The sequence below is a fragment of the Phalangium opilio genome, unplaced genomic scaffold, assembly GCF_054372755.1.
Source record: "Phalangium opilio isolate 3A_F unplaced genomic scaffold, DU_Popi_V2 ptg000045l_1, whole genome shotgun sequence".
Lineage (NCBI taxonomy): Eukaryota > Metazoa > Arthropoda > Arachnida > Opiliones > Phalangiidae > Phalangium > Phalangium opilio.
The window spans coordinates 2,554,441-2,580,080 of NW_028324168.1; the positions used below are offsets into that span (position 1 = coordinate 2,554,441).

The following is a 25,640-nucleotide window of genomic DNA, read 5'->3' on the forward strand; positions in this document are numbered from 1 at the left end:
CGTATCACGTGACCCGTTCTCTTGCAACGTATCACGTGACCCGTTCTCTTGCAACGTATCACGTGACCCGTTCTCTCTTTCAACAAACAAGCTCCCTCCTACATTGTCTCCCCCGTTCTTATTCCATTCCCAAGGCTATACTTCGGGGACCCTAGTCACCCAACCCTACCATCCAGAGCTCATATTGGCCTTGCCGATTTTGGGCGCGTAAGAGCCATTGGCATCCTTTACTGTCGGTTATAGGCGACGAAGCGAATTTAAAGCGATTTGATAAGTGGAAAAGATTTGGAAACGAGGCCCTGGCGGCGGCAACGAACCCAACCACTTCCCGTTCGTTCCTGGAGAAACATTACGAAGAACGCCCTCTATACTTGATCGAATTCGCATTAAACCCTATACCCATCATCGTCTACCCCCTCGCCCAAAGTTTCTACTCTCGAGTTAACGACTTCAGTTCCTTGTATAACCGTGTTAAATGAAGTAAAAGTTTTAACTCGGAGTATATATTTACATTGGGAGTAGTATTTCTGGAATTTTTCCCACTTTGAGGAAATAAAATAAAAGTTAAATGTTTTGGAATTAAAAATAATTAAAGAAAACGAGGCAAAAGCTCTTAATTTAATTAAAACGTTAAAATTTTATTAAATAGATTCTAGTAGATTCCCTCTCTCTCTCTCTCTCTCTCTCTCTCTCTCTCTCTCTCTGTTAAGGTTATTTCCTTAATTCTCTTAAGGTTAAGCCTTGGCTGAAATTTATTCCCGAATTGGATCTAAGATAGAAGCCTCGCTAATGGGTTATATGCTTAATTATGTTTGCTTATGGTAAGCGAAATGCCTTCTCGGGGGTGATAAGAACTGAACCGCCCTCGGTCTCTTTGAGGAACCCCCCCCCCCTCTCTGCCTCATTTGGAAGTTTTGAAGTGGTAGAATTAAATCTATAGGGTGAAATTTAACTCTCTTGTTAGTAGTTCATTGTAGGCTAAACTAAATTTATTAGAACCAAGGCTTAATTCAAATTTCGTGAAAAATATAGATAGGATAAAAATATAAGAAATGTATTTTGACATTCAACCTACGTCTGGAAGGTTAAAGGACAAAACTTTCCCGTCCTGCTTAAATTCAATTTGGCCCTTGAGAAAACAACGAAAGAATTGTTACGGGCCTTTTTGTCTTTCATATTATTTTCGAGTTATATATAAAGAAAACAAGCGGATGGGTTTTGTTATACTGCTTTTTTATGTAATGTTCTTGTATCTTCTGTGTGGGAGGTTCAAATTTGGGCCTGAGAATACAGTGGGTTAAGTATGTACTATTTTATAATACCGAACATTTAATTTTTTACATTTGTTTGTCTGTAAGTAACGCTTTGTTTGTTTTTTTAGTTGCGGGTAGATGGCGCTAACCTCTAAGTCTTAGTAAATTTTACCCTGTAAGTTATCTCATCCCTTTAACTCAGGTGTATTGCGGGTTAAACATTTCTACAGGCGCGTATTGAAATAACATGGGACTCGAAACCCCTAAAAGTTGTCTTCTCCAACTACCACCTGTTTCTCAGGGCCTATATGCCTTAGTTTAAAAAAAATAAAACATTTCATCTGAATTTATGTTTCGTATGGAATGGGATTATTTTGCGGGGCATGCGCTATGAAACATTTATTTTGAATTAAACAAGTACTCAAATATTTTTATTACAACAATTCCTATTTTCTTTCGAAAAATCAATTAACTTTATTTTGGTTTTCAACTCCAAGGTTGCTATAGATTTATTCCTCCATGGTATTTTAGAAAGAGCGTTATCATTTAAGGGTGGAAAGGGGTATCTACAGGTGCGCGCCTTTTTGGGTTTCGAGATCTAAGAAAGAGTTGAAGAATGTTTGAAAACTTTCTCAAAGAGATAGGAAACGAAATATGAGAGAAAATACTGTATACTTCAAAGGAAAAGAATTCACGTGGTACAATTCCTCCCGGTTATACGGAACCGCAAGTGCAAGTACTTAAATATAGATACAGTTCTCTTTTGTTGTTACTTGTAAATAGTTCCTTACTCCGTTTATGAATACAAAAGTTCTCGGTTCTTTTCCACTATTTCTTTCACAACAAAGATAAGAACTCTCTTTCTCTCTTTTGTAGAAATGTGTAGCGAAATAAACGGTCTAAAAATGTATACTGTCTAGAAAATATGCTGCAAGCCTGAATAATATATTATTATTTATTTAAATATTACTTTAAAATACCCCTATATATTTAAATATTACTTTAAAATACCTCTATATATTTAAATATTACTTTAAAATACCCCTATATATTTAAATATTACTTTAAAATACCCCTATATATTTAAATATTACTTTAAAATACCCCTATATATTTAAATATTACTTTAAAATACCCCTATATTTCTATATATTACTTTAAAATACCCCTATATTTTTATATATTACTTTAAAATACCCCTATATTTTTATATATTACTTTAAATACTCCTAAATATTTAAATATTACTTTAAAATACCTCTAAATATTTAAATATTAATTTAAAATACCCCTAAATATTTAAATATTACTTTGAAATACCCCTAAATATTTAAATATTACTTTGAAATACCCCTAAATATTTAAATATTACTTTGAAATACCCCTAAATATTTAAATATTACTTTGAAATACCCCTAAATATTTAAATATTACTTTGAAATACCCCTAAATATTTAAATATTACTTTAATAATACCCCTAAATATTTTAATATTACTTTAATAATACCTCTATATATTTAAACATTACTTTTAAACACCCCTGAACTATTTAATTTTCAAGTATTTAAATATTACTTTTAAACACCCCTAAACTATTTAATTTTCAAGTATTTAAATATTACTTTTAAACACCCCTAAACTATTTAATTTTCAAGTATTTAAAAAAAAACGTAACAAACGCAATATAATTTTCCAATTGCCCCTGTAAGTCATCTTGCCCCTTTAACTCGGGTGTATTGCGGGTTAAACATTTCTACAGGCGCATATTGAAATAGCATGGCTGCCCCCTCTCGCCTCTTCTGTTCCTGGTATACATTGATCGGTTGGTGGCTAGTCTTATCCATCTCCAATGTGGCGCAACGTTGCCGGCTGTGGGGAACGGGGAGGCGATTATCATCTCCTGCGTCCTGTACGCTGATGATATCGTTCTCTTCGCGAACTCCCCCCGCGACATGCAAGCCCTCCTGGACGCCTGCAGTTCCTTTGCCTTGGAGACAGGCCTTCGGTTTAGCCGTGAAAAGTCTAACTCTATGGCTTTCTGTCGACTAGTCCAGCACCCCGGCTACGTTCTTCAAGGCTTCCGGGTCCCAGAGGTGGACGAATACGCTTATCTGGGGGTAGTGCTAACCAATGTCGGCAACTACCTGTCCAAGGCCGCCAACGTGCTCGCACAGAAGTGTAACCGCCTCCGCTGGTCCGTCCGCAACCTTGCGGAAGGGTCCTACAATAAATACTCCGTCGGTCGAACCTTATGGAAATCCGTTGCAGTCCCGGCCCTCACTCATGGAAATGAGGTACTTTGTTACCCCAAATCGGTGTGTGATACCTTGGAGCGTACCCAATCGATGGTTGGCAAAACGGCACTAAACGCGGGTTCGATGGCGGCTTACGCGGCAATCCAAGGGGAAATGGGCTGGAGCTCCATGGAGGCCAGAGAAGCTCGTTCCAAACTCAGGTACCTCGGCCGCCTAAAGTTCCTCCCCCAGGACAGATTGGCCAAACAAGTGTACGAGTCCATTCGTGCTAACGGTCTAGAGACCGCATGGACTTTCCGCGTCGCGGCGTTGGATAGAAAATATGGGGTCGGCACCGCTGGGGTGAAGCAACATCCTATGCTACCTGGGCCAGCCAAGTCGACGGGGAAACAACCGAGCACGCTGAACGGACGTGGCGCTCCGCAATCTCCGCCAAGCAAAGCCTACGGCACTACGGGGCTAAAGCGCTTCCCTCCGTGGAGGCCTGCTATGATGGCTCTCACGGAGGAGGCCTCCTTTTCCAGGCACGGACGGGGTCCCTGCTTACGGGTGTCCGCCGCGCCGACTTCGGCGATTACCAGCGCACCTGTCGCCTCTGTGGTCTCCAGGACGAAGATGTCTTTCACGTCTTAATGGCGTGTCCAGAGACATGTGCCTCCCCCGCGACTTCCGATTGGCGACATGTCAATCGTGGTAGCCCGTTGGAAGTTGTCCTCGGTCTGGAGGGCTCCGTGTGGGACCACGACGCCGTTCGGGCCATCCTCACGACCTGGTGGACCAAAAATGAAGCCTGGCGACGCGCCCACCCTGACTCGTCCATACCACATTATCTGGACCGATAGGTCTCAAGACTTCCGTCCCCCGCTGCCACCACAAACATTTGCGCATTTTGTTGGACTTTTTAACTTCTGCTGCGCTCCCCCAATTGTAGGGAGCCGCCCTGTTTCAAAAGGGCGTACCATTGTACGGCGAACAATTAAACCTGTAAACCTGTAAACCTGGGACTTGAAACCCCTAAACGTTGTCTTCCTCAACTACTACGTTAGTTAGAAAATTAATAAAAGGAACAAATCCTCGTAACATTGTAACAGCCTCGAGGGCGAAAAGGTAAAATTCATATTCTTTGGGGGATTATGTATAAAGGGCTAAGGAAGTCCCAGGGTCTCTGCGAACAATAGTATAAATTGAATAGGCCCCAACCTTAGCCTGCCCCCTGAAAGCTGGAAAGGGAGTTATGCAGATTACAGACCAAACTGTCCAAGTCCACGACTCCTCGAGAAGAGAGACAAAGCTAAATAGGGAAAGGGACTAAATCGAACTTTCCTTTTGCCTTTCACCTCCCCCCCTCCCCATAAAGTCTTTCTCTTTATATTAAGAGCCTCTGAGTCTAGAGCCCAAAAAGGGAGGGTCGGAAAGTTTACTATTTTATAAGGTTTTTCTGGTCTATATCTGTTTTGGGAAAATTGTTGGAATTGTTTTGGGAAAATATTATTGCCAATGCTAGCACACGGTTTTACTGAATCTATTGTAATTTTTGGTTAAGTATCCGACCCCTTTAACTTTACTTTTCCCAACACTCGTCACCACACCGTCCATTCTTAGATGTAGGATGACGGTAGTTTTCAAAAGGTCATCGCTTAGTCTGTGTGAGACCATAGATGACCAAGAAATAAAACGTCTAGTACACGTTGCATAGGTTGGTAGAAGACGAAAGATGGATAGGATATCAGCTTGAAATGACGCCACCTGACGCCCACGCGCGGCGATTTGCAGCGATAACGTCGTATCTTTCAACTTGAATTGTAGATTAGTTACTACGTTTTGCCTTTCATCGAGAAAATTTCCTCGTGCTCTGTTTGCCTACCTTTTCTCGAGACTGGCGCGCGCGCTCGCGTTCTTGGTCTTTTCCCGCCAAAAATCTATCCCAATTTGAGTATTCATTTCAATACAAAGCTATCTTTGACTTACTAATGTTTATAACCCGAAATAACTCTCCGGTTGAGACGCGTTTTTGGCGGGAAATGAAGATTGGTATACGTATAAGTGTGCAAATATTTCCGACTAGGTGTGAAGATGTTTGAAAGGAATTATGGGAAGAAGGGGCGGGGGGGGTGAAACCGTCCATCGTCTTTTGGTGTAGCGTAGTGCGGACTTGGGCACGCATTCTCTCTTTGGATTGGTCGATAGAAATTTAATTTAATTTGTAAAGAAGAATGATGAAAAAAGAAAAATTACTCAAAGAAAGAACCCACAGAGTTTGAAGTTTTTAAGCCTTTGCTGTGAATGAGAAACTTATGTATAATTATTTATTTTAATTTTAATATTAATATTAAATTTCGATTAAGACTAAAATAATACGAAATAATTTTATATTTAAGATTTTATATGGTTTAACTTGATTTTAGTGGTGAAAATAATATGGTTTTACGAGCCCAAACCCTTTATCAGTACGTTTGGAATTATTATTTTACTTAGGGTGGTGGTATATTTCTGTTTATAGCTCTAATGATAAAAAGAGAATGTTCGGTGTTTAGCGCTCACAATATGATAGTCTTTCGTAACCCATGCGCCTCGTCATATCCAGGAAAGAAAAAAAAAGGAAGCATCTGGGATCGACCTGATAAGGGTAAGGGGCAGGGACGATTGTGGTGTGGTCCCTTTTATGTTAGCTCGGGCCTTACGAAGTTACTTTGAAGTCGTAAGCCTTGGTCGAACGAGAAAGGTTCAGAAAGCATCAGTAAGCTCGTGCGCGCGCTATTGTATATTTTTTTCTTTTTCCCGCCTTTTTTATATCACGCGGGAAACGAGGGTTAGGTTAGGGTTCTATTTTTTTATCCCTTCTTGATGAAATAACGGATATGAAATTACCTTTGTTTTTTGCACCTTTTTTATTTTTTGTGGCGCATCTTTTGACCTCGAGATAACCCCATTGCTTTCGGGATAAAATATGAACTTTGGGTGCCTAAGGGTTAATTTAGTTTTAAGTACTTTGTTGCGCCTAACGTCAAGGGTTATGCTAAGCCTAATGTTCATCCTCACGCGCGTCCGTATTCGTTAATCACGTGATTGTTTTTCAATCAATTGTTAAACCGCGCTCAATTTTAAAATTCAAACCAAGGCTTAACGAATGCTAATATCGTTTTATTAACAGCAACTGGCTTTTATAATGTGGATAATTGATATAATTATGTTTGTCTCCAAGTAAATTTGGCTTCCCAGTTTATTATACGGGCTAATTAGCATTTAATGAGCGAACCTAAAATACATACTAAGCCTTGGCATTTTCCAATCCGTATCTAAAATATTTGGTTTCCCGAACTAGATGAATTCCCGCTGAATAAACATGTTTATTTTGAAATTAAAGAGCATCTGCATATAGTTCCCATTCCTAGAAGCGTTATCGGAAATTCAGAACTGACAAAATATGATTAAATAATATTTTAATTATTCTTTGTAGAAATTTCGTGCCTTTTATAATTAGTTTTATTTATTAAATTTTCATTTAGTTGTGTTATATTTTTATTGATTGGTTTAATATATTAATTAATTAATATCGCGAAAGTGGGTGGTACAGACTTTTCTGAAATATCGTCATTAAAAATTAAAAATCTTTAGATTAGCGTTTTTAAATTAAATATATTATTAAGGAAATTAATTTCTTTTAAGTTTGAGTTTATAAATATGAAATTTTGTTCTCTACATTCTAAATATAAATTAACAATTTCTTTAAATCAATTTAATTTAAATTTTGCAAGCTGAAATAAATATAAAAAATATATATTATAAATATTTTTTTTTCTTTTAAAAATGTATATTCTTTTATTTTGTTGTACATTAAGACATTTTACAAGGTAAATTATCATAAAAAATTTTGACAATGTTAATCCCTTTGTTATGAGGCCCATTAAACCCTCAGAAAATAAATTTCTTTTTCTATTTTTAGTAACTATTTAGTTAAAGAAAAAAGGTGTTTTGACATTAATTGCCATTCCGCTTCAGGCTTTACTAATCTTACTTCTCTCAAAATTTGTTTCCCCTCGGGTACCGTTGTCTAAAGGCTGCCATTTAAATTTTCTTTAAACATTGCGCGTGAAAATTAAAATGCAAAACATTTTTCGTTTCCAGGCGAGAGATTCTACAAAATATGATTTTTTATTATTCTTCTTAAGGAGCTTTCTTAGGATTAATCTGCATATTAATTCATTCTCTCTTGTGGTCGTATTTCATATTTTTTTTAAGGATGTTTTACTTAAATTTATTCGACTTAGTTTTTTTTGGGGGGGGGGGGTTGTATAAAAATATTTAAACTTAAATAGAGATGTTTTCGTTTAAAGGTTTATTTACTGTAAATTTAAGTAAGGGTCAAGAGGTCAGTTGACGAGTTAAAAATATTAGTACAATTGTAATCATAGCGTTACGCGCGGGCATCTTTGGTTAGAATAATCATTACTGTCAAATATTAATTAGATTTAATTAAACTTATTTTAATTTTAATTTTAATTAAAACCCATGTTCCAAGTACTCAAACGATAAGTAATTTTATATGGAATCCGAATATGATATTATTTTAATGATATCTTTAAACTTAATCATATAAATTGCAATTAATTTTAATTAACTTCTTTTTATATCAATTCAGCCAAACTTGACGCCGTAAAGACGTACATGAGGATGCGTCGGGTGCCTGAACAAATACAGAACAAAGTCATTCGTTGGTTCGATTATTTGTGGATGACGCAAAAGTCATCGGACGAGGAACGATCCGTCGGCTGCTTACCGGACAAATTAAAGGCCGAAATCGCCATTCACGTGCACTTGGACACGTTGAAAAGGGTCGAGATTTTTCAGAACACGGAAGCTGGATTTCTCTGCGAATTGGTACTTCGACTTCGACCAGTGCTTTTTAGTCCCGGGGACTACATTTGTCGAAAAGGTCAGTTCTATATGTTAATTCGTAAGGTCAAAGGTCATGTAAGTTAAAATTATCAGAACCTAGCCTTCCAAGTACTTAAATTATAGCAAATTTTGAGCTGAATTCCATTATGTTATTTATAATAAACCCGTAACGAGTTGGAACGTTAAAACCTTAAAAATAAATTGTTCTAGCGGTTTTGTGGCGTACATAATCGTTAAAAAGCCAGACCAAACATTAAAACTTTGTAACAACTAGTATAAAAATAATAATTTTCGAATAAAAGTCAGTTTGCCATCTCAGCTAATAACTTTACGACGATGTAACGGGTTCAGTAGCGAGATTAGTTTTAGTAAGGGAAGGGCTAAAAGGGTCCCTAAAATTATTATTGTCGTCTGTAGGGCAAGGGCGATGGGGCCCAAACGCCTGTAACACGATTAAGTAAATTTTTGCGCCCTCTAGCAACCAGGAAACACGGTAAATGTTACCTAGTAACTAACTAGTCGCTAAGCCTAGTTTTCGTCTGCAAAAAAAAGGAAAATACTAAAAAAGATACGATGGAAAAGATGAAAAATCTTAGCGCGTGTAGGGAACCCATTTTAGGCGCGCGCGCTTCGATTACCGCCCAGGGAAATTACCTTTTAATTGGAAATTTACTAAGCCTCGGTCTCGCTAATGATTCTTCAAGGCGCAAAGGCTTAGAGTCTCCGGGGGTAAAAAAAAAATAATGTAGTAAGATTCCTAGACGAGTTTCCGACAGAGGTTTCGCGTCTTTAATAATATTTCCTGGAATTTTCGGAGTTATTTCCATTTTTCTGACGTGTATACTCGGTGGGTCTTTCCTTTAAGCCTAAACGTGTTGCTTTCATGCACGGAACTTCATTATATTCTTCAAGATTGAGGAATTAGGCTTAAGGAGAGTTACTTATTAATATGGATTAACACTTAAAATTTTTCTTTGATTCAAGTGCAAAGGAAAGTTGAGAAGTGATATAATTATATTTGCAGTCAAAAAGGGAGCTAGGACAACAATTTTTATAATCTGAGACTCGGTATCTTATTGGCTCTTAGCGTGTGACGTAATGTAGACGAGAAAGCTAGCAATGAGTCCATATATCATTCCTGCTGAGATAAATATATCGCTTCTCATCTTGTTCTGACGTTAATATTTATATTACAGTCTTGATGTCTTGTTTACGGAACAATTGTTTTAATTTTTGTTAATTGCTTACGTAGGAGAAGTGGGCAAAGAAATGTACATCGTCAACCGTGGTCGCCTGCAAGTAGTCGCGGATAATGGCAAGACGGTTCTGGCTACTTTGAGAGCCGGAAGTTACTTTGGCGAGATTTCCATCCTTAATATGGGGACGGCCGGTAACCGACGTACGGCATCGGTTCGGTCGGTGGGCTACTCGGACCTCTTCTGTCTGTACAAGCAGGACATGTGGGAGGTCCTTAAGGACTATCCGGCCGCTAGGGTCCGTCTCGAAGCCATCGCCGTTAAACGCCTTGAAAAGTACAAAAAGGAACCGCTACGGAAAAGTAAGATCTGACAATATCAATTTGCATTATAACACTAAACTCAATTCAAAAGTCCATCACTTAAAGTCAATAAAATTAACTTCCGACCCAGAGACCCTATCCTTTCTCGCTGGAGCTAATGAATTTTATTATAAAACTTAACACACGTGCCGAAATACAATAGATACCACGAACTTTTGGTTTTGATCAATCATTCAACGAGCTACAAACTACAACGTTCGGAATGGTTTTAAAATACGTCACTGCACGTGGTATGTGAATAGCAAATTCAAATATCGGTTTGGGAAGGTTCTAATGTCTTTCGTTGTGCCTTTCCAAACTGGTTTTTGGTATCTGCAGTGACGTTTTCAAAACTTTACATTCGGCAAAAAAACTTTTTGGGATATATTATATATTGTATGCAGAACTTTGAGTTATGGACTTTTGGTCACCTAAAATAATTTGAAAAATTGTCCAAAACATTTTTTTAAATGATTTTTGTCACATTTTTTTGGACCATTTTTCAAAATAAAATGGACTGAAACCTCGCTTAGCATTAGTAGCACGTGACTCTGAGACTAAATGGTTAAACGAGATGAAATTAAACTAACGCTGGATAATAAATGGATTTATTATCCGCTTCAAATTACCGGAAAAAGAAGCATTAGCCTCGTTTTTTCCTCTTTCTCTCTCTCTCTCTCTCGCTCTGATATTAAAAGACAGGTTAATTTGCATATGAAACCATCAAAACGGGATTCCCCCCTCATTCTTTTAATCATTTAGAATTAAATTAATGAATGTTTAAAATTACAATAACAAAGTTATTATTAAAATAACAACAGTTAAAAAAACCAATTTGTTAGTTTATAAAATATTATGGACGATCTGAAGCCTGAAGGAATTCTGAATAAAAACATTTTCCCACAAGGAATTTATGCTAAGCCTAATTTGAAAATTTTCAAATGATTTTTATGATTTATTAAAAAAACATAGTTTAATATACAAAACTTCGTAATATAGATCTAATGGAATTCGGAGAAGAAATGCGTCTTCGCTAGTGAAAAATTTGTTAAGCCTTATTTGAAAATAAATGAATAAAATTAGGCTTAGCAATGAAGCTTGTTCTGCTCGTATTTCTGCATTTTTTTTTAATAATAGGCCTACAACTTTCACTCATTCTTATGAAGTCCAAATTAACACTACGATTAAACTGACCCTTGAACTTACTGACCACTAACGTTTAAAACCAATTACTCTCAGAGGCGTTTATATATACGTTGTTCTAAATTTGTTCCCGTATTCGTTAAAATGTTCCTAAGCCTTGTCTCCTCACGTTTGTATCATCCTAACACAAACCCAGCACTTAGTGCAAAACCGCTAACTACACAGCTAATCACTAAAGTAACCCCCCGCCCTACCTCTCTGTTTATCCATAAGTTGTATTTTTGTGTAGTTTAATATAATTTAACCGATAAAGAGGATGGGGGCTTCGAAACCAATGTATATAGCAGTTTATGTATATAGCCTTGGTTTATTTTTATTTATTTTGGTTTTAATTAAGACCTCTAGGTTATGTTTTACTAATCAATGGGTTTTAGGAGAGAATTTAAATATCAATTCGTCTAGACTATATTTCAATTATGAAAAATAAATATTTAGTTTCCGCGTTATTAACGGAGTCTAATTAATTTCCAATTAAATTGATTCCTTTCTTCTAATGACTTAATAATTTTAATTAATTATAATCGAATATCCTTTTATTCACACCCGCTTTTAAATACGTCATCGCAAAACATATTTCTCGTTGGTTTTAATTGGATAAAAAAAACTTGTTTACCTCAATTTCTTGGCTTGTAAAAACCAACAAGAAATTAAATTTTAATCGCCACATCGCACGAGAACGTTTGGTGCAAATAAATACATTAAATTTGCAGGAGCTGATGGCAGTAACGGAACGCACGGTTTGCACTAGATTTTTAGGAAGGCTTTTTTCTTTAGAGTAGTTTAGCTTTGAACGGTGTTCAAAAACGGATTTTTCTATAATTATAATTAAGTTTGTGTTCGGAAAACAATATTCAAAAATTTTTGAAGGAAACCCGAATATCTCGAAAAAATGTGTACATTTTGATGTCGATATGCGATCGCAAATAATATTTTCTGATCCTGAACATTACACCGACAGGATTCCTGATAATCGGCCAAAAAGTGGACTCACGATGGCCACTCAGGTCACCGCCGGAGGCCACTGGTAAGCCCTGCTTAGTCACAAACAATCAATACATATATATATATATCTATACCGTTGACCTTTTACGCGAGATGTAACCTTTGACCCGGAATTACTCGCTAATTTCTGCTTGTACAAAATAATAAATAAGAGATTCGAACTCTCCGTAAAATTTCCTTTAAAATGAATACCTTGAACATTGGGATCCGAAAATAAATTAAAATGTGACCATCTTGTGACCAAAATCAATTTCGTACAAAGTATACGTTGTTTATACTTAAATTAAAGCTCTCGGCGAATGCAATACAATGGTACAAATATTTCACAGAAATTGGCTAGTAATTTTTAAGAACCATAAGATAAACTAATATTTTTGGTGTTATGCGATAGATATTTTATAGACTGACTATGCATCATTTTTTGAGCTCGTAGATGTTTTTGTTACTTATATAGGTGTAGTATTTTTTACCTAAATATTAAAAACAATTAAATCCCCTTAACCCAAATCCTGAGATTGCTGACGTCATACAAAATACTATATCATCCCTAGGACAGACAAACACACCGAAACCCATAAACCGCACGTTTAAGAAAAATAATTAAAAAATATTTTAAATAATTCAAGATTTTAACACGAAAATCCCATAGATCCTCGCGCAAGTTAAACTCCTCAAACTAAAACTGCACTTGTTATATAGATGAACAACGGCTAAGCCGGAATTACTATAAAGGTCTTAAAAGCTTCTCGTAATTAAATTTATCGGTAACATTTAGACTCGTGCCTAAAAAGAAAGTACTTTCTCTATTCCCGGAAGTAAATTAAACCGAAATTATCATTTGTGACATTGTAATTCAGAGGCCCAGCAAAGAAGAAACAATTTTTTTATTTTGGGATGCGAGAATGCAGTAGGCTTTGGTGGAGTACATTACTTTTTCTTACTTCCCCTACTACAATGATAGCTTGTGTGTCCTTGATGTACCAGAAAAAAAAACATCTTTTAACCCCCCCCCCCCCCACCTAACGCGCCTATCTTTAATCAGGTAGTTGAAATTTAGAATAACCTTGATATACCACAAATTCACAAGATATGTGCCATATTTTTGTCACTGGTTACAAACTGGAGCTTGTCATGAAGTGAGTGACGTAGGTCATAGATTAGATTCTAGTAAAGCTACGCCTGGTGAGCCGCTGTCAAAGGCTTAGTAATTCAGACTAAATAGGATCTAGATGGAAGTCCTGCAAAATTAACCACCGAGTGTAGGACTTCAATTCTCGTTTTTCGTTCCAGACTCCAGAGCTGAGTCTCTAGCATTACGAAGTATAGGTAGTCTCATTCATACTTATGGAACATATCTTATACTGCTTTTATAAGATCACGTGGTGATATTTTGATAACTTTGGTTTAAAATACATCAATTAGCGGGCTTAGAAAGATATTTCTCTACTCACGAGAGGAGTCCGTTTCAATTAGCTCCTCTAACAAAAATTGACCCAAAAAAGGCGAGCTTCAGCTTCCTTTTCCATCAGGGTGGTTTTTTTTTTATTATTATTATTGGTCTGTACTCTATAGGTATACCTTTTATATATCTACTTGAAGGTTTTTAGTATTTAGTTTTTGGAGAGGATTGAACTAGCCAGCCATATTCGTTGGCCCTCCAAAAAGTTTCTGCCAATTAATAAAATAAATTCGGGACTGGAAGAAGAGAGGGAGAGAGAGACAGAGAAAGAGGATCTAGCTATGAGATGGAAGATGCTGGAAGAGAAAGAGGGAGAGAGAAAATTCTGAGAGACGCTACTTTACTCCCGAAAATTGGTGCCTTAAAACCTACACTCCATCCTTTCATATCGATTTTATTGATTTTTATCGGTCCTTTTTCGTATAAAGGAACAATGAACTTTTGTTGTTTTCTTCATTCAATAGGATACTATACAGGGTGTTTGTGAAAGGTCCATCAATAATGAAAGGGCGTATTTATTGGGCCATTTTGAGTCGAAAATGTTCTATGACATTTTTCCGTTCGGGCCACTGTTTTCAAGTTATGATTGGAGTAATTTACGGATGACCCCTTAAATTTAATTAAGAAATTGAAAGACAGCGCTAATTTAATGAAGGGGTCATCCCTAAAATATTCAAATCATAACTCGAAAACCGTGGCTCGGACGGCAAAATGTCATAGAACATTTTCGACTCAAAATGGCCCAATAAATACGCCCTTTCATTATTGATGGACTTTTCACAAACACCCTGTATATTTTTGTTTTCTGGAAAATATCTAGTGTCTCTTAGAAATATTGTTAAGGCTCAATTTAGGCTTAGCAACCTTGAAGAAAAGGTTAAGTTATAAGCCGTGAATAGTTTAGGCCTACCACAGAATTTCTTCAGTTTAATTATAGAGTATGTTTAAATCTCTTACTAGAACATATTATATGGTTAGAAATAAGTTTCTCAATTTAGGCTTAGGAATAATTTTCTCTCTCAATTTAGGCTTAGGAATAATTTTCTCTCTCAATTTAGGCTTAGGAATAATTTTCTCTCTCAATTTAGGCTTAGGAATAATTTTCTCTCTCTCAATTTAGGCTTAGGGATAAGTCTCTCAATTTAGGCTTAGACAGACAGAAGGCCTTAAAAATTGAAAAACATATCTATAATTCAAATTTGAAAACTCAATAATAATTCCCTTCCTTTCATCTTATTTCTGGAAATGAATATTCAATAATTTTAATCTAATTTCATTAGCTCTTTATGACGATAAAAAAAGGATATTTTCATATTGATTTTATTTATTTTTCTTCTTTTCTTTCGATGTTCTTCCTGTTCTTTTATTCGGGTGCCATTTTTTTTCACGCGCTCGTGTTTTTTTTTTTTTCGAGCCAAGGCCTATTCGTATCCTAGTTATACCTTTTTCTCTCTCAGGTTGTCTTTTCTGATTTAACTGGATTTGATTTTGGTTCTCGCAAATGTCTTTTTCTTTTTTCTTTGACTATTTTTCTTTATCCATTTTCACTTGGTAAAAGCTAGAAACTGTGAAAACTGAAAAGGTCGGAAAGCAAGAATAAAAGGAATAGATTTCTCGCCTTTGTATTCTTTTCAAGAAATATTTTAAGAGAAGATTTTTTCTTAAATCTTTTTCGACATTTCTTATTTCTAAACCAAGGGTGGGTGCATGGGTGTGTTTTTTCACCTCAGAAGATTTTGTTTCTTATCTATGGTGGTCCTTTGGAGACAGACTGCAGTGAGGATGGAAGATGGTGGTGGGAGAACAGGTTTTTAGGTCACTCTGAAGTTCTGTCTTTTGAAATAGATATACGTTAGGTTATTTTTCAACCTTTTCTGTGTTATCAAGCAAGGTTTTTTGGGGTCGTTCTAAAGGGTGGAATCAGGGGTATCACATACTCAAAGGACTTCCCTGTATCTCTTATCGAACCAGAGTTAAAAGGTGATGTGTAAATAAGCTCAAGTTAATTTTATTGAGAGGATGTTGTTGAACATTTTGTTTAATTACTCCGACCCTGATTGTTTTAACCCCAAGTATTGGGTATCCTTGAAAAGGGGAGAAATAGGGCTATAACATACTCACAGGACTTCACTGTATCTCTTATAGAACCAGAGTTAAAAGGTGATGTATAAATAGGTCCATGTTAATCCTACGGAGAGGACGTTTCTGAACATTTTTCTTAATTACTCCGGCCCTGATTGTTGTAGCCCCAAATATTAGGTATCGTTGGAAAGTAGAGAAATAGGGCTATAACATACTCAAAGGATTTCCCCTATCTTTTATAGGACCATAGTTATAACACTTTAAAGTATGTTTCAAAACGTGGAATAATTCTGACAATCCAAATTCTTCAATAGTCATTTTCACTATAAAATCTAATTCAATCGCAAACATCGACCTGAACACCCAAACCTCTTTAAAGTAATTTCGTTACAGCACCTTCCTACATTTACAGCGTAAGGTAAAATAAAACTCTTTTTAGAATGTACCAATCTTACTCAAGATTCTATATACAGGGTGTTTCTGATAAGTCAGCCATAAATTAAGGGGTTGATGTTCTTTGGGTGATTTTGAGTCAAAAATGTAACTTCTATCTATGACATTTTGTTTTCCATAAGGGACACTGTTTTCAAGTTAAGATTGCATCCAGAGTATTTTACGGATGACCCCTTAAATTTAATTAAGAAACTGATTTAGACAATGATTTCTAATTTAATTAAGGGGTCATCCTTAAAACACTCAAATCAAATCATAACTCGAAAACAGTGTCCCTTAGGGCAAACAAAATGTCATAGATAGAAGTTACATTTTCGACTCAAAATTTATTTCCCAAAGAACATCCCCCTCACATTAATGGCAGACTTATCAGAAACACCCTGTATACTTGAAAATCTTTTAGTCAAATAGAAATTTTGAAACGGTCTGAAAGCGGAGTTGAAATTTAAGGCCTAAAAAGAAACCTACTAAATTCTAGAAGCAAAAGAAGAAAAAAAGTTGAGGGGCCCCAAGAAAATACATTCATTTATGCAAACTCCATTTGGGCATTTTCGTTGGAGAATCCAGGGTTTCTACTGTATACGTCAGTATAATGTTATTACTCCCATAAGGACCTCAGTATAGGCTCAAAATATTCACGAAATCTTCTTGAAAAGTGAGGTGTTGGATACGCCTTCGTTATACCGCATTTTCTTCTTGAATTTTTTAAGATTTAGCACTTGAATTTTGGTAATAGTATCCCATCCCTCTGAAGGTTCAGATACGCGGGAAAATATTTGCGCCGTTTCTTTGGTGTATTTTTGGAGGGTTCTATGGGTTGGTGAGAAAACATCAAGAAAATTAAATTTAAGCTCAGTTTGAACATAAATATTTAACACTGTTTTCGAAATTTGTTAAGAGACCGTGTATTTAATATTTAATTTAAATTATCTTTATGAGTTTTTATTACATTATAAGTGGTTAGTATAGCAAAGGGGTGCGCCCGTCGTGGTCTGTTACCTGTTTTGTTACTTTTCTGGTACCCATTTTAAAAAAATGGCCGCGGATTTAATGAGTACCTGCATACTTAATAGCATAAGTTCATAAGATATTTTCACCATAAGTTTGTCACTGGTTACAAACTGGAGCTTGTCATGAAGTGATTGAAGTAGGTTATAGATACAGGGTAAAGCGACGCATGGTGGGGAGGCGCTGTCAAAGGCTTAGTACGTCTTGCAAAAGTAACCGAGTGTAGGACTTCGATTATCGCTTAACGTTCTCGAACTATCTCTCAGTAAGTCTCTAGTATTACGAAGTATAGGTAGTGTCATACTTATGGAATATATCACTTATAAACTTATGTTAAGAGTAACTTCAATGCGAAACATGTTTCATATAGCTATGTAAAGGGATTTGGGCGTTAGTGAGGATTCATATAGAGACGAAATTGGGGTTTAAATTGGGACAAACTATGTCCAAATCGGTCCATAAATACCATAGTTACACCCCATTGTTTAGATTTTAGAACCCTTGGTTTGTTTATGTTTGTTTATATGGATGTATACGTGTTTTTGTTTATTTTACTACTGTATTTAACCTAATATTATGTTAACAGTTGCTATGGGACGCAGCCGAAGTACTCCTGGCCTGGTGGAATCTCGAGGTCGAGTCCCATTGGAAGAGATGACTGTTCCTTTGGTGGACCCCGTGACCTCTTCGGTGGCCACCTTGCTTTCCGACGAGGATCATCGGACGGAAACGCCATTGACTTCCGCTCAAGCGGGAAGTAGCGCTAGTAGTTCCGGAAGTAGTAGGGCCAGTAGCTCTCAACAACAACCGTCGGTGCATCTTCCAGAGGTAGGAATCCATTTTTATTCAGTTTGTTTAATAGCTTTGTTTACAAGCACCCTGGTTTTGTTTTCGCACGTGTTCACGCGAAATATTTGCAAAACCCCTTTAAGCACGATGTTCATTCCACGTGTCTCGCAAACCTATTCCACACTTTGTAGTCTTTTTAGTTTTATAATTGATTGGTTGTTCTTGCCTTGATATGCCGTTGCTGGTTGCACGGAACTGTTGGTTTACGGTTTATCAAAATGGTATTTGTTCAGTTTGTTAGCTTTGTTTACAAGCACCCTTGTTTTGTTTTTGACACGAGTTCACGCGAAATATTTGCAAAACCCCTTTAGGCACGATGTTCATTCCACGTGTCTCGCAAACCTATTCCACACTTCGTAGCCTTTTTAGTTTTATATTTGATTGGTTAGTCTGGCCTGGATTTGACGTTGTTGATTGCACGAAACTGTTTGTTTACGGTTTACCAAAATGGTATTTGTGTATATTAAGCCTCATCAGGCGCAACAACTCCAAGTTCAAGCGCACCACCAACCACGTATCGTTCATCACCCGGCCGCTACTGTTCCCACATCGGGGACATCGTCACAAGCTAGCGGCGGAGGCCTTCAACCACCCCAACAAACCATCCACCATTTTGAAAGTCTTTCCCCGCAAGCCTTAGCCAATTACACATTGAGTTCTTCCGCAACTGGTGGATCTGCCGCGAGTACCGGTGATAGTCTCTTACCACCCGGGTTCCGTAGCGGTGGACGACCGGGAATTGGGTCCGGGTACTTATCCCCGATGCCCTCGCCTTACTACGGTCAACCCGACTACATGAGTAGCGCCGCTGGATCTTCCCACGACCACTTGCAACCTTACCAATTACATCATCACCATCATCCTCGTACGTCACCGCTTCCTCTGTCCAGGGACTCGACTCAAGAAGCCCTATTAGCCGAAATTAAAAGGCTTAGAGAAAGACTAGTGACGTTGGAATCGGAAAACGCTACCATGAGCATGAAACTCAGTCAACAACAATGGGAAGTCGAAAATAGACTCGCGGAAATAGAATTGCAGATTTGCGGTGGAACTTCCGGTATCACGGAAAGTAGCGCGGCTAGTAGCGGAAGCGGAGATGAAAATGAGCGGAATCGAGAATCGATTATATGACGTATTAAAACCATCATGACGTTTAAACCTAATTTCAAATACACCGGTAGTTACGATAGATGCTTCTATCGTACGGTGGTGTGGTGGTGGTTAGTATAACGTGGTTTGCGCGCGCGCTTAACGGTCACGTGAGGTTGTCCCCCGTTTCTCAGAGTCGCCATGTTGATGACGTAAGTTCGGTTTTTTTGCGAAAAAGAAATAATTCCCAACAAAAAATAATTCTAAATTAAAATTTAAAAAAAAATCGAATCAACCGCCGAAACTTCTGAGAGGAAAAAACTACAAAGGCTACTTGTACCTAAAAATTAACGTAAAAACCAAAAAAAATAAATAGGATTTAATTAAACTAAATGAGAACTAAATAAAATAATTTCTTCAAAATAATAAACAAAAATTATATATATATATTAAAAAAATCATAAATAAAAATATATATCAATACTAAAACTAAAACTAATAGGTGAACTTAAATTAAATAAAATAAATACCCTTATTAAAACTTTGAACTAAAATTTAAGTGAGATAATTTGTACATAAGTGCGGGCGGGACGCTACGAGAAAAAATGCGGGAAACAATATATAGGTTAAAAGTAGGGATAAAAAAATAAAACTTTAGTCATAGAAAGTTAAAAAAAAAAAATAAATAAAATCCAAGTTTTTAGGAATAACAATTAATTTAATGACAATAAAATGTATTGGAAAGAGAGGATTCTAGATGGCGTAGGGGTCAAAAAAATTAAATACCTTTTTCTACATGCACACTAAAAATTAACGGTATCTTTTAAGAAATGAAAAAAAAATATTCATACGATACAGTGACTTTTAAATTAATTAATGTTACTAAGTTTTAATTAATTCGCACTACTTAAAAATTCACTAAACAAAGGTTTAACGTGAGAAAGAGATATAATGCGAAGTTAATAAGTGAGCCATGTTTTGTTATTAGCTATTAATTACTAATTACATGGTTAATTTAGGATGTCTTTTGGTCTTCAGATTCTTTAAATTTAAACCAAGGCTTAGGAAAATTAAAGGTCCGAACGTAATCACGTGATATGAACCCTCAGTAGACGCACGTGCATCGAAATTTCAAAATTCAAACAAGGCTTAACGAATATTTATAGTTGAATACTACTAGTTTAAATTTTAAATATTCTGAACGACACCATTTTAAAAATCCTACATTAACCCTAATGTAATTTAAACATTTTTAAATTCAAATCTTAAAAACAAACACGACTGAATAATTGTGATTAAAATAATTAAAAGTAATCGAGAATTTAAAATAAAGTAAGATTTGAAAATAAAAGGATTTCGAGATGGCACAAATTAAGATTTAAATTTAAAAATAAAATCGAAAAATATTTAACAAAAAAAATCAAAAAATTTGAAATCAAATGTGGGATTATAATAAAACATGGCTATGAACGCAATCATAAAAAAAAATCTTCAAGTTACATAAGAATACAGATTATACATAAATATTTGATCCAAAAACCGTTCCCTGCAAGTCTGCTGCAATGTAACGTAAAATTGCATATTTTCCTTTTTAGTATGACGGGTCAATTTCCCATAGAAAAAAACGAAGTAGGTTGTGTTTTATTACTTCCAAAGGAAATCCCTTGAGTTTAGTTTTTCCAGGAGATACGGGAGTACCGTACAAAAATTGGATTTCTTCATAACTTAGTCGGATTACTTTTGCAAAATAAAAACTCGCTTTATGCGTAGTAGATCAAAATCAAGATGGCTGGTTATGCAAATAAATAACTGAAAGTCGGGCATACGCAGGAATAGATGTAGGGGTTTCGTAGTGCCCAGTAAAATTACATTAACGACGTACTCAAAGTCTTCATTTCTTTCTCTCTAATTTCATTGGCTAGAGATCAACCAATCAGCACTCTACTTTAGTTTTCCCTTAGAATATCACAGGGAAAGTAATTTTATTTGATCTATTAAGTTAATTAATTTTGAGCCAAGGCTTAACACTGACGTATTAGGCTATATTTCTGCTTCCAACCGTTAAATTATGACAGTGCCAAAGTTTTTAACTGAACACGTGACCAATAAAGGAGGATAGGACATACTATATAAGAACTTTAACATTCCAAAGAAATATTTGACCAATCAATATTTTGCCCAAAAATAATTCCATTTTTTGGACAAAAATTATAGTATTAAAAATAACCAAAACCAATTTTTAAGAAAAAAAAAATACACAAAACGAAATATTAATCTTCAAAATATGAAAAATAATCATGAGATATTAACACCAAAAACATCTCTTTCTTATAAAACAAAACCAAAAAAATAACCCTCTAAGTTTTTGGTATATAATTAAAAATAAATAGGCCTATAAAACAAAATGGCCACCAAAAATTTCTGTGATACTAAAAATATTATACAACAAAATAATAAGATTTAAATACGATACCCCCGCGATACACAGATGACGAGAAAGATATTAAAAATTATAAATAATATATTTGTGTCTATTTTTATAGTTAATTTAGGCTTAACGAATATATTACCTATCCCCTGATTCAGAAATATATTACCTTAAAGTAATATATTTCTGCCTGATTTTTAATATATTTTTATTACGTTTTTTTATCAGATTCAACTATTATTTCGAGCACCATCTGTCGTCTGCTAACGCAAATTGCGCTCATTATCGGGAAACACATTTAGACGCAAAGTTAGTTAACTTTAACTTGCAGCTACAAACGTATGAAAATTTATTTAAGTGTATGGTTCAAGTTAATCAAGATTAAATTTGGGAATTCAGGAGCCGTTGGATTATTAATTGGTGAGTGTTTTATTGATTTTCTATACCATGCTTTTCTCCTTAAACTGAAACTAAAGTCAATAGTGTCATAATATTGGATTAGTTTCTAGGTAAGTTAGGGAGTTGTGGTAAGGTGTTTGGGTTGAAAATTAGGTTAAACTAATTTTAATTTAACCGAATTAAACTAAAATATTAAGTTATATGTGCAGAATAATTTAGAATTATCGATTTTCTTACTAAACCTTTGCGTTCTACAATTTTGGAGGGAATATTTCGGGTCTGTTTTCACTTACATCTAGCGGCCAATAGTAGTAACATTAAATTTAACTGCAAAATTATCTCAATTTAAATGATTAATTAAACTAGTATCTAATTCATAAACATTTTTTATACTTAAAATTAAAATTTAAATAAGATTAATTTGAATAGTTAAGATAGTTAGGCTCAAGGTAGTTTGACCGCTAGCAAACAGATGTCGCTAGTGTAGTATCCGTTTCTGTCAAACTTCCCGTTGTTGGCTAATCAGCGGGAAATATCCGATAAAATGAAAAAGAAATTCAATATTTGCTCATACTCCGACAAAAAAAAGAGAATCTCATTATCATTTTTACTGGTAAAAGACGTCATTATTTATAGTTTTAAATGAAAATATAAGGAGGCGGAAGAGGGTAATAGCTAGTAATGAAATTTAATCAATTAGGCTTACCAACCTTCTTATAACTTAAACTATAAACAGAAATCGTAAACCTAAAATTACTCAAATGTCTGGTGACTTGTCACTCTATTACCCCAGAATAATAATGGAAAAAAACCACAGAAAATAGTTAGGTAAGACCTGAATAAGTCATCTACAAATTTATGGCAACCCTGTCACGTTAAAACAACGCAACATAGTTTTCATGACGTCATCCTTTATTATAATTTATATTCAAAAAAATAGCAAACGAAGGCATTTCCGAAGCTACGACTATACTAAATGCAATAGAAATATTATAAAATGCCATGACACTATTCCCTTGAAAAAAATCCGAGCCAAGGATACATTTAAAGTGAAAACTTTCGCAAGGCCCGATCTAGCTCAAACTGCCTGCTCTCCCTCTTGGTAACATTCCTTGATTTCAAGCGGTTTTCTAGCTCTCGCGACTCCTATTCCCCCCCCCCTTTCCCCAAATACATCGTGTTGGTCCTTAAGCCGGATTCAGACACGCCGTACTTGCCAAATACCGAATAATCGCGGAATCCATTTAAATTAATAGTTCTTTTTTTTTAAATATAAATCAGCTGAGATCCGTTGTAGGTCAAAAGTAGGTCTGAAAGATGCTATAATCAGTATTGATTATTGATAATTTCCTAATACCGAATGTGTAGCGGTGCTTGCCGAATACCGAATAATCGCGGTATTCGTTTAAATGAATAGTTATTTTTTTAAATATAAAACAGCTGAGCTTTGTTGTAGGTCAAAAATAGGTCTGAAAGATGCCATTTATCAATATTGATTATTGATAATTTCTTAATACCGAATATGTAACGGTGCTTGCCGAATACCGAATATTCGTGGTATCCGTTTAAATTTATAATTCTGTTTCAAAAGATAAAACAGTCGAGCCTTGTTGTAGGTCAAAAATAGGTCTGAAAGATGCTATAATCAGTATTGATTATTGATGATTCCCTAATACCGAATATGTAGCGGTGCTTGCCGAATACCGAATATTTGCCAAATTATTTGCTGGCCTTATGCTCGTTTTGATATATTTTATTAATGTATTTGTTTATTTTTGAAAATGCGTATTCGGTTATTGGTTTTTAGGTCAAAAATAGATCACGAATATAACTTGACTTGAAAATCGCCGAATACCGAACGGTGTGACCTTATCTTTTCCCTACCTACCTTATACTGGGGTTTTGTTTTTAACTTCTTCTCTCTTTTATGGGCAACCAAAATTGAAAATAGGTATTACGTGCGGACTGCGTTTTGTGTTTCTTTTCTTTTTTGGGGGTAGATTGAGGTATAGGATAAGTGCGTGATCATAGCTTAACTGTAAGAGAATATATATTTTATTTTTAAACCTCGACCGCTGCTGGCTGCGGCTGACTCAAATGTTTTTCAATTTTCTTTAGTAACTTCAAACTTTGAGACGGGTGTATCGCAAAAGGTTTAACTTTTTAAATGACCCCATAGAAACTATAGCACTGGAATAGAAAGTCCTGGAACCCCAAAGGTCCTATAATTCCTTTTAAAATCCTATATTTTTGAATCTGTCCTATGTTATTCTATAATTTCACGAAAGGTCCTATAATATCCAATATTTTTGACTTAGTATTTAGTTTTCGTATAGTTTAGCTTCAAATTTATCAAAATTTAACTCTTTTATCGAGATCACATTTGTCTAGACACCGAAATTGCTGAGTTTGCTCAGGATTTTTTATATATTATAATTACAAAGTAAAATCCAATTTATTTTTGTAATATTTTTCTTCATAGATTAAGGCAATGTATGAACATTTTTAGTATTATATTTTCCTATGAAACACATTTTTTCTCCAATATTTTCCTATAAAACACATTTTTTCTCCTATATTTTCCTATAAAAATACATTTTTTCTCCTATATTTTCCTAAAAAAATACATTTTTTCTCCTATATTTTCCAATAAAAATACATTTTTTTCTCCTATATTTTCTTATAATTCTGGAAAATAATTCCTATTTTTCGGCTAGGTACCCTGGACTTATCAGAAACACCCTGTAGATTGAATTGAAGGGTTCAAAATCTATAAAAAAATAATAACCCTTTAGTTCCTATTTGAGAAAAATCACAAAATATTATTTTATTGAATCGTAGTTTCAAGTGACGTCATTTTCTTAGGACTTTGCACGTGCAGAAAGGGGTAACTGTTTGTATATTTAATATTCATTTTACTTTATATTTGCATTTTACAAGGTTTCACGGGGTGGGGAAAATTAAGTTTTTGGATAATAGTTAAAAATTCATAAAGTTAGATCTGTATACAAAGAATTTTCTTAAACTTAAACTTAAAGGAAATATATACCTACCCCCCTTTTATAACCACAAAAGAAAAATAATTTAAATATCATTTAAACATGAAAAATACGTCCTTCTGCTATGAAAAGAAACTTTGCATAACTTCAAGGACGTTTAAAGGAAAGGTGGAAATGAAAAAGTGATTTTTATTCGATTTTACAGACCATGTTAATCCTATGGAAGGTAGTATTTTTGTTGTTGAATGTTTTGTTTAATTAACCCAGCCCTGATTGTTGTGATCCCCAAGTATTGGGCATCGTTTGAAAGGTAATAAATGGGGCTATGATATGCTTGAAGAACTTTCCCCGTATCTCTTATAAAACCAGAGTTATGAGGCTCCAAAGTTGTGCCAAAAAAAAAAAAATGGGATAAACCATGTTAACCCTATGTAGGCTTAATTTTTCGGTCCATGATTGTTTTAACCCTAATTATTTAGTATCCGTATAAAGAGGAAAAATAGAGCTATAATATACTGGAATAATTTCCCAGTGTCTCTTGTAGAACCAGAGTTATGAGCCTCCAAAGTGTTTTAAAAATAAATAGGATTTTGTTAACAAAGCCAGGGATAGGTTTAATTTTAGAAGTAGGAATGGAGTCCTACTAAGTATAGAGCCCCTCCCTCCAACACGTAACGAAAAGTTTAAATCTATCCCTGATAATGCC

At 35.2% G+C, this 25,640-nt stretch overlaps 1 protein-coding gene across 3 annotated transcripts in view; it reads left to right on the forward strand.

Moving 5' to 3' along the window:
• LOC149676692 (uncharacterized) overlaps positions 1–19,667 on the forward strand; it is a 67,655-nt gene extending 47,988 nt beyond the window's left edge. For 2 of the 3 annotated variants that reach the window (XM_089837752.1, XM_089837753.1), the window contains exons 3-7: positions 8,149–8,442; positions 9,658–9,963; positions 12,125–12,190; positions 17,757–17,998; positions 18,488–19,667. In XM_089837752.1, coding sequence (XP_089693878.1) covers positions 8,149–8,442; positions 9,658–9,963; positions 12,125–12,190; positions 17,757–17,998; positions 18,488–19,150 — 1,571 coding nt within the window. In that variant the 3' untranslated portion in view covers positions 19,151–19,667. The remainder of the gene's footprint in view (positions 1–8,148; positions 8,443–9,657; positions 9,964–12,124; positions 12,191–17,756; positions 17,999–18,487) is intronic. The other variant, XM_089837754.1, reaches the window with a different exon arrangement.
• The last annotated feature ends 5,973 nt before the right edge of the window (positions 19,668–25,640 follow it).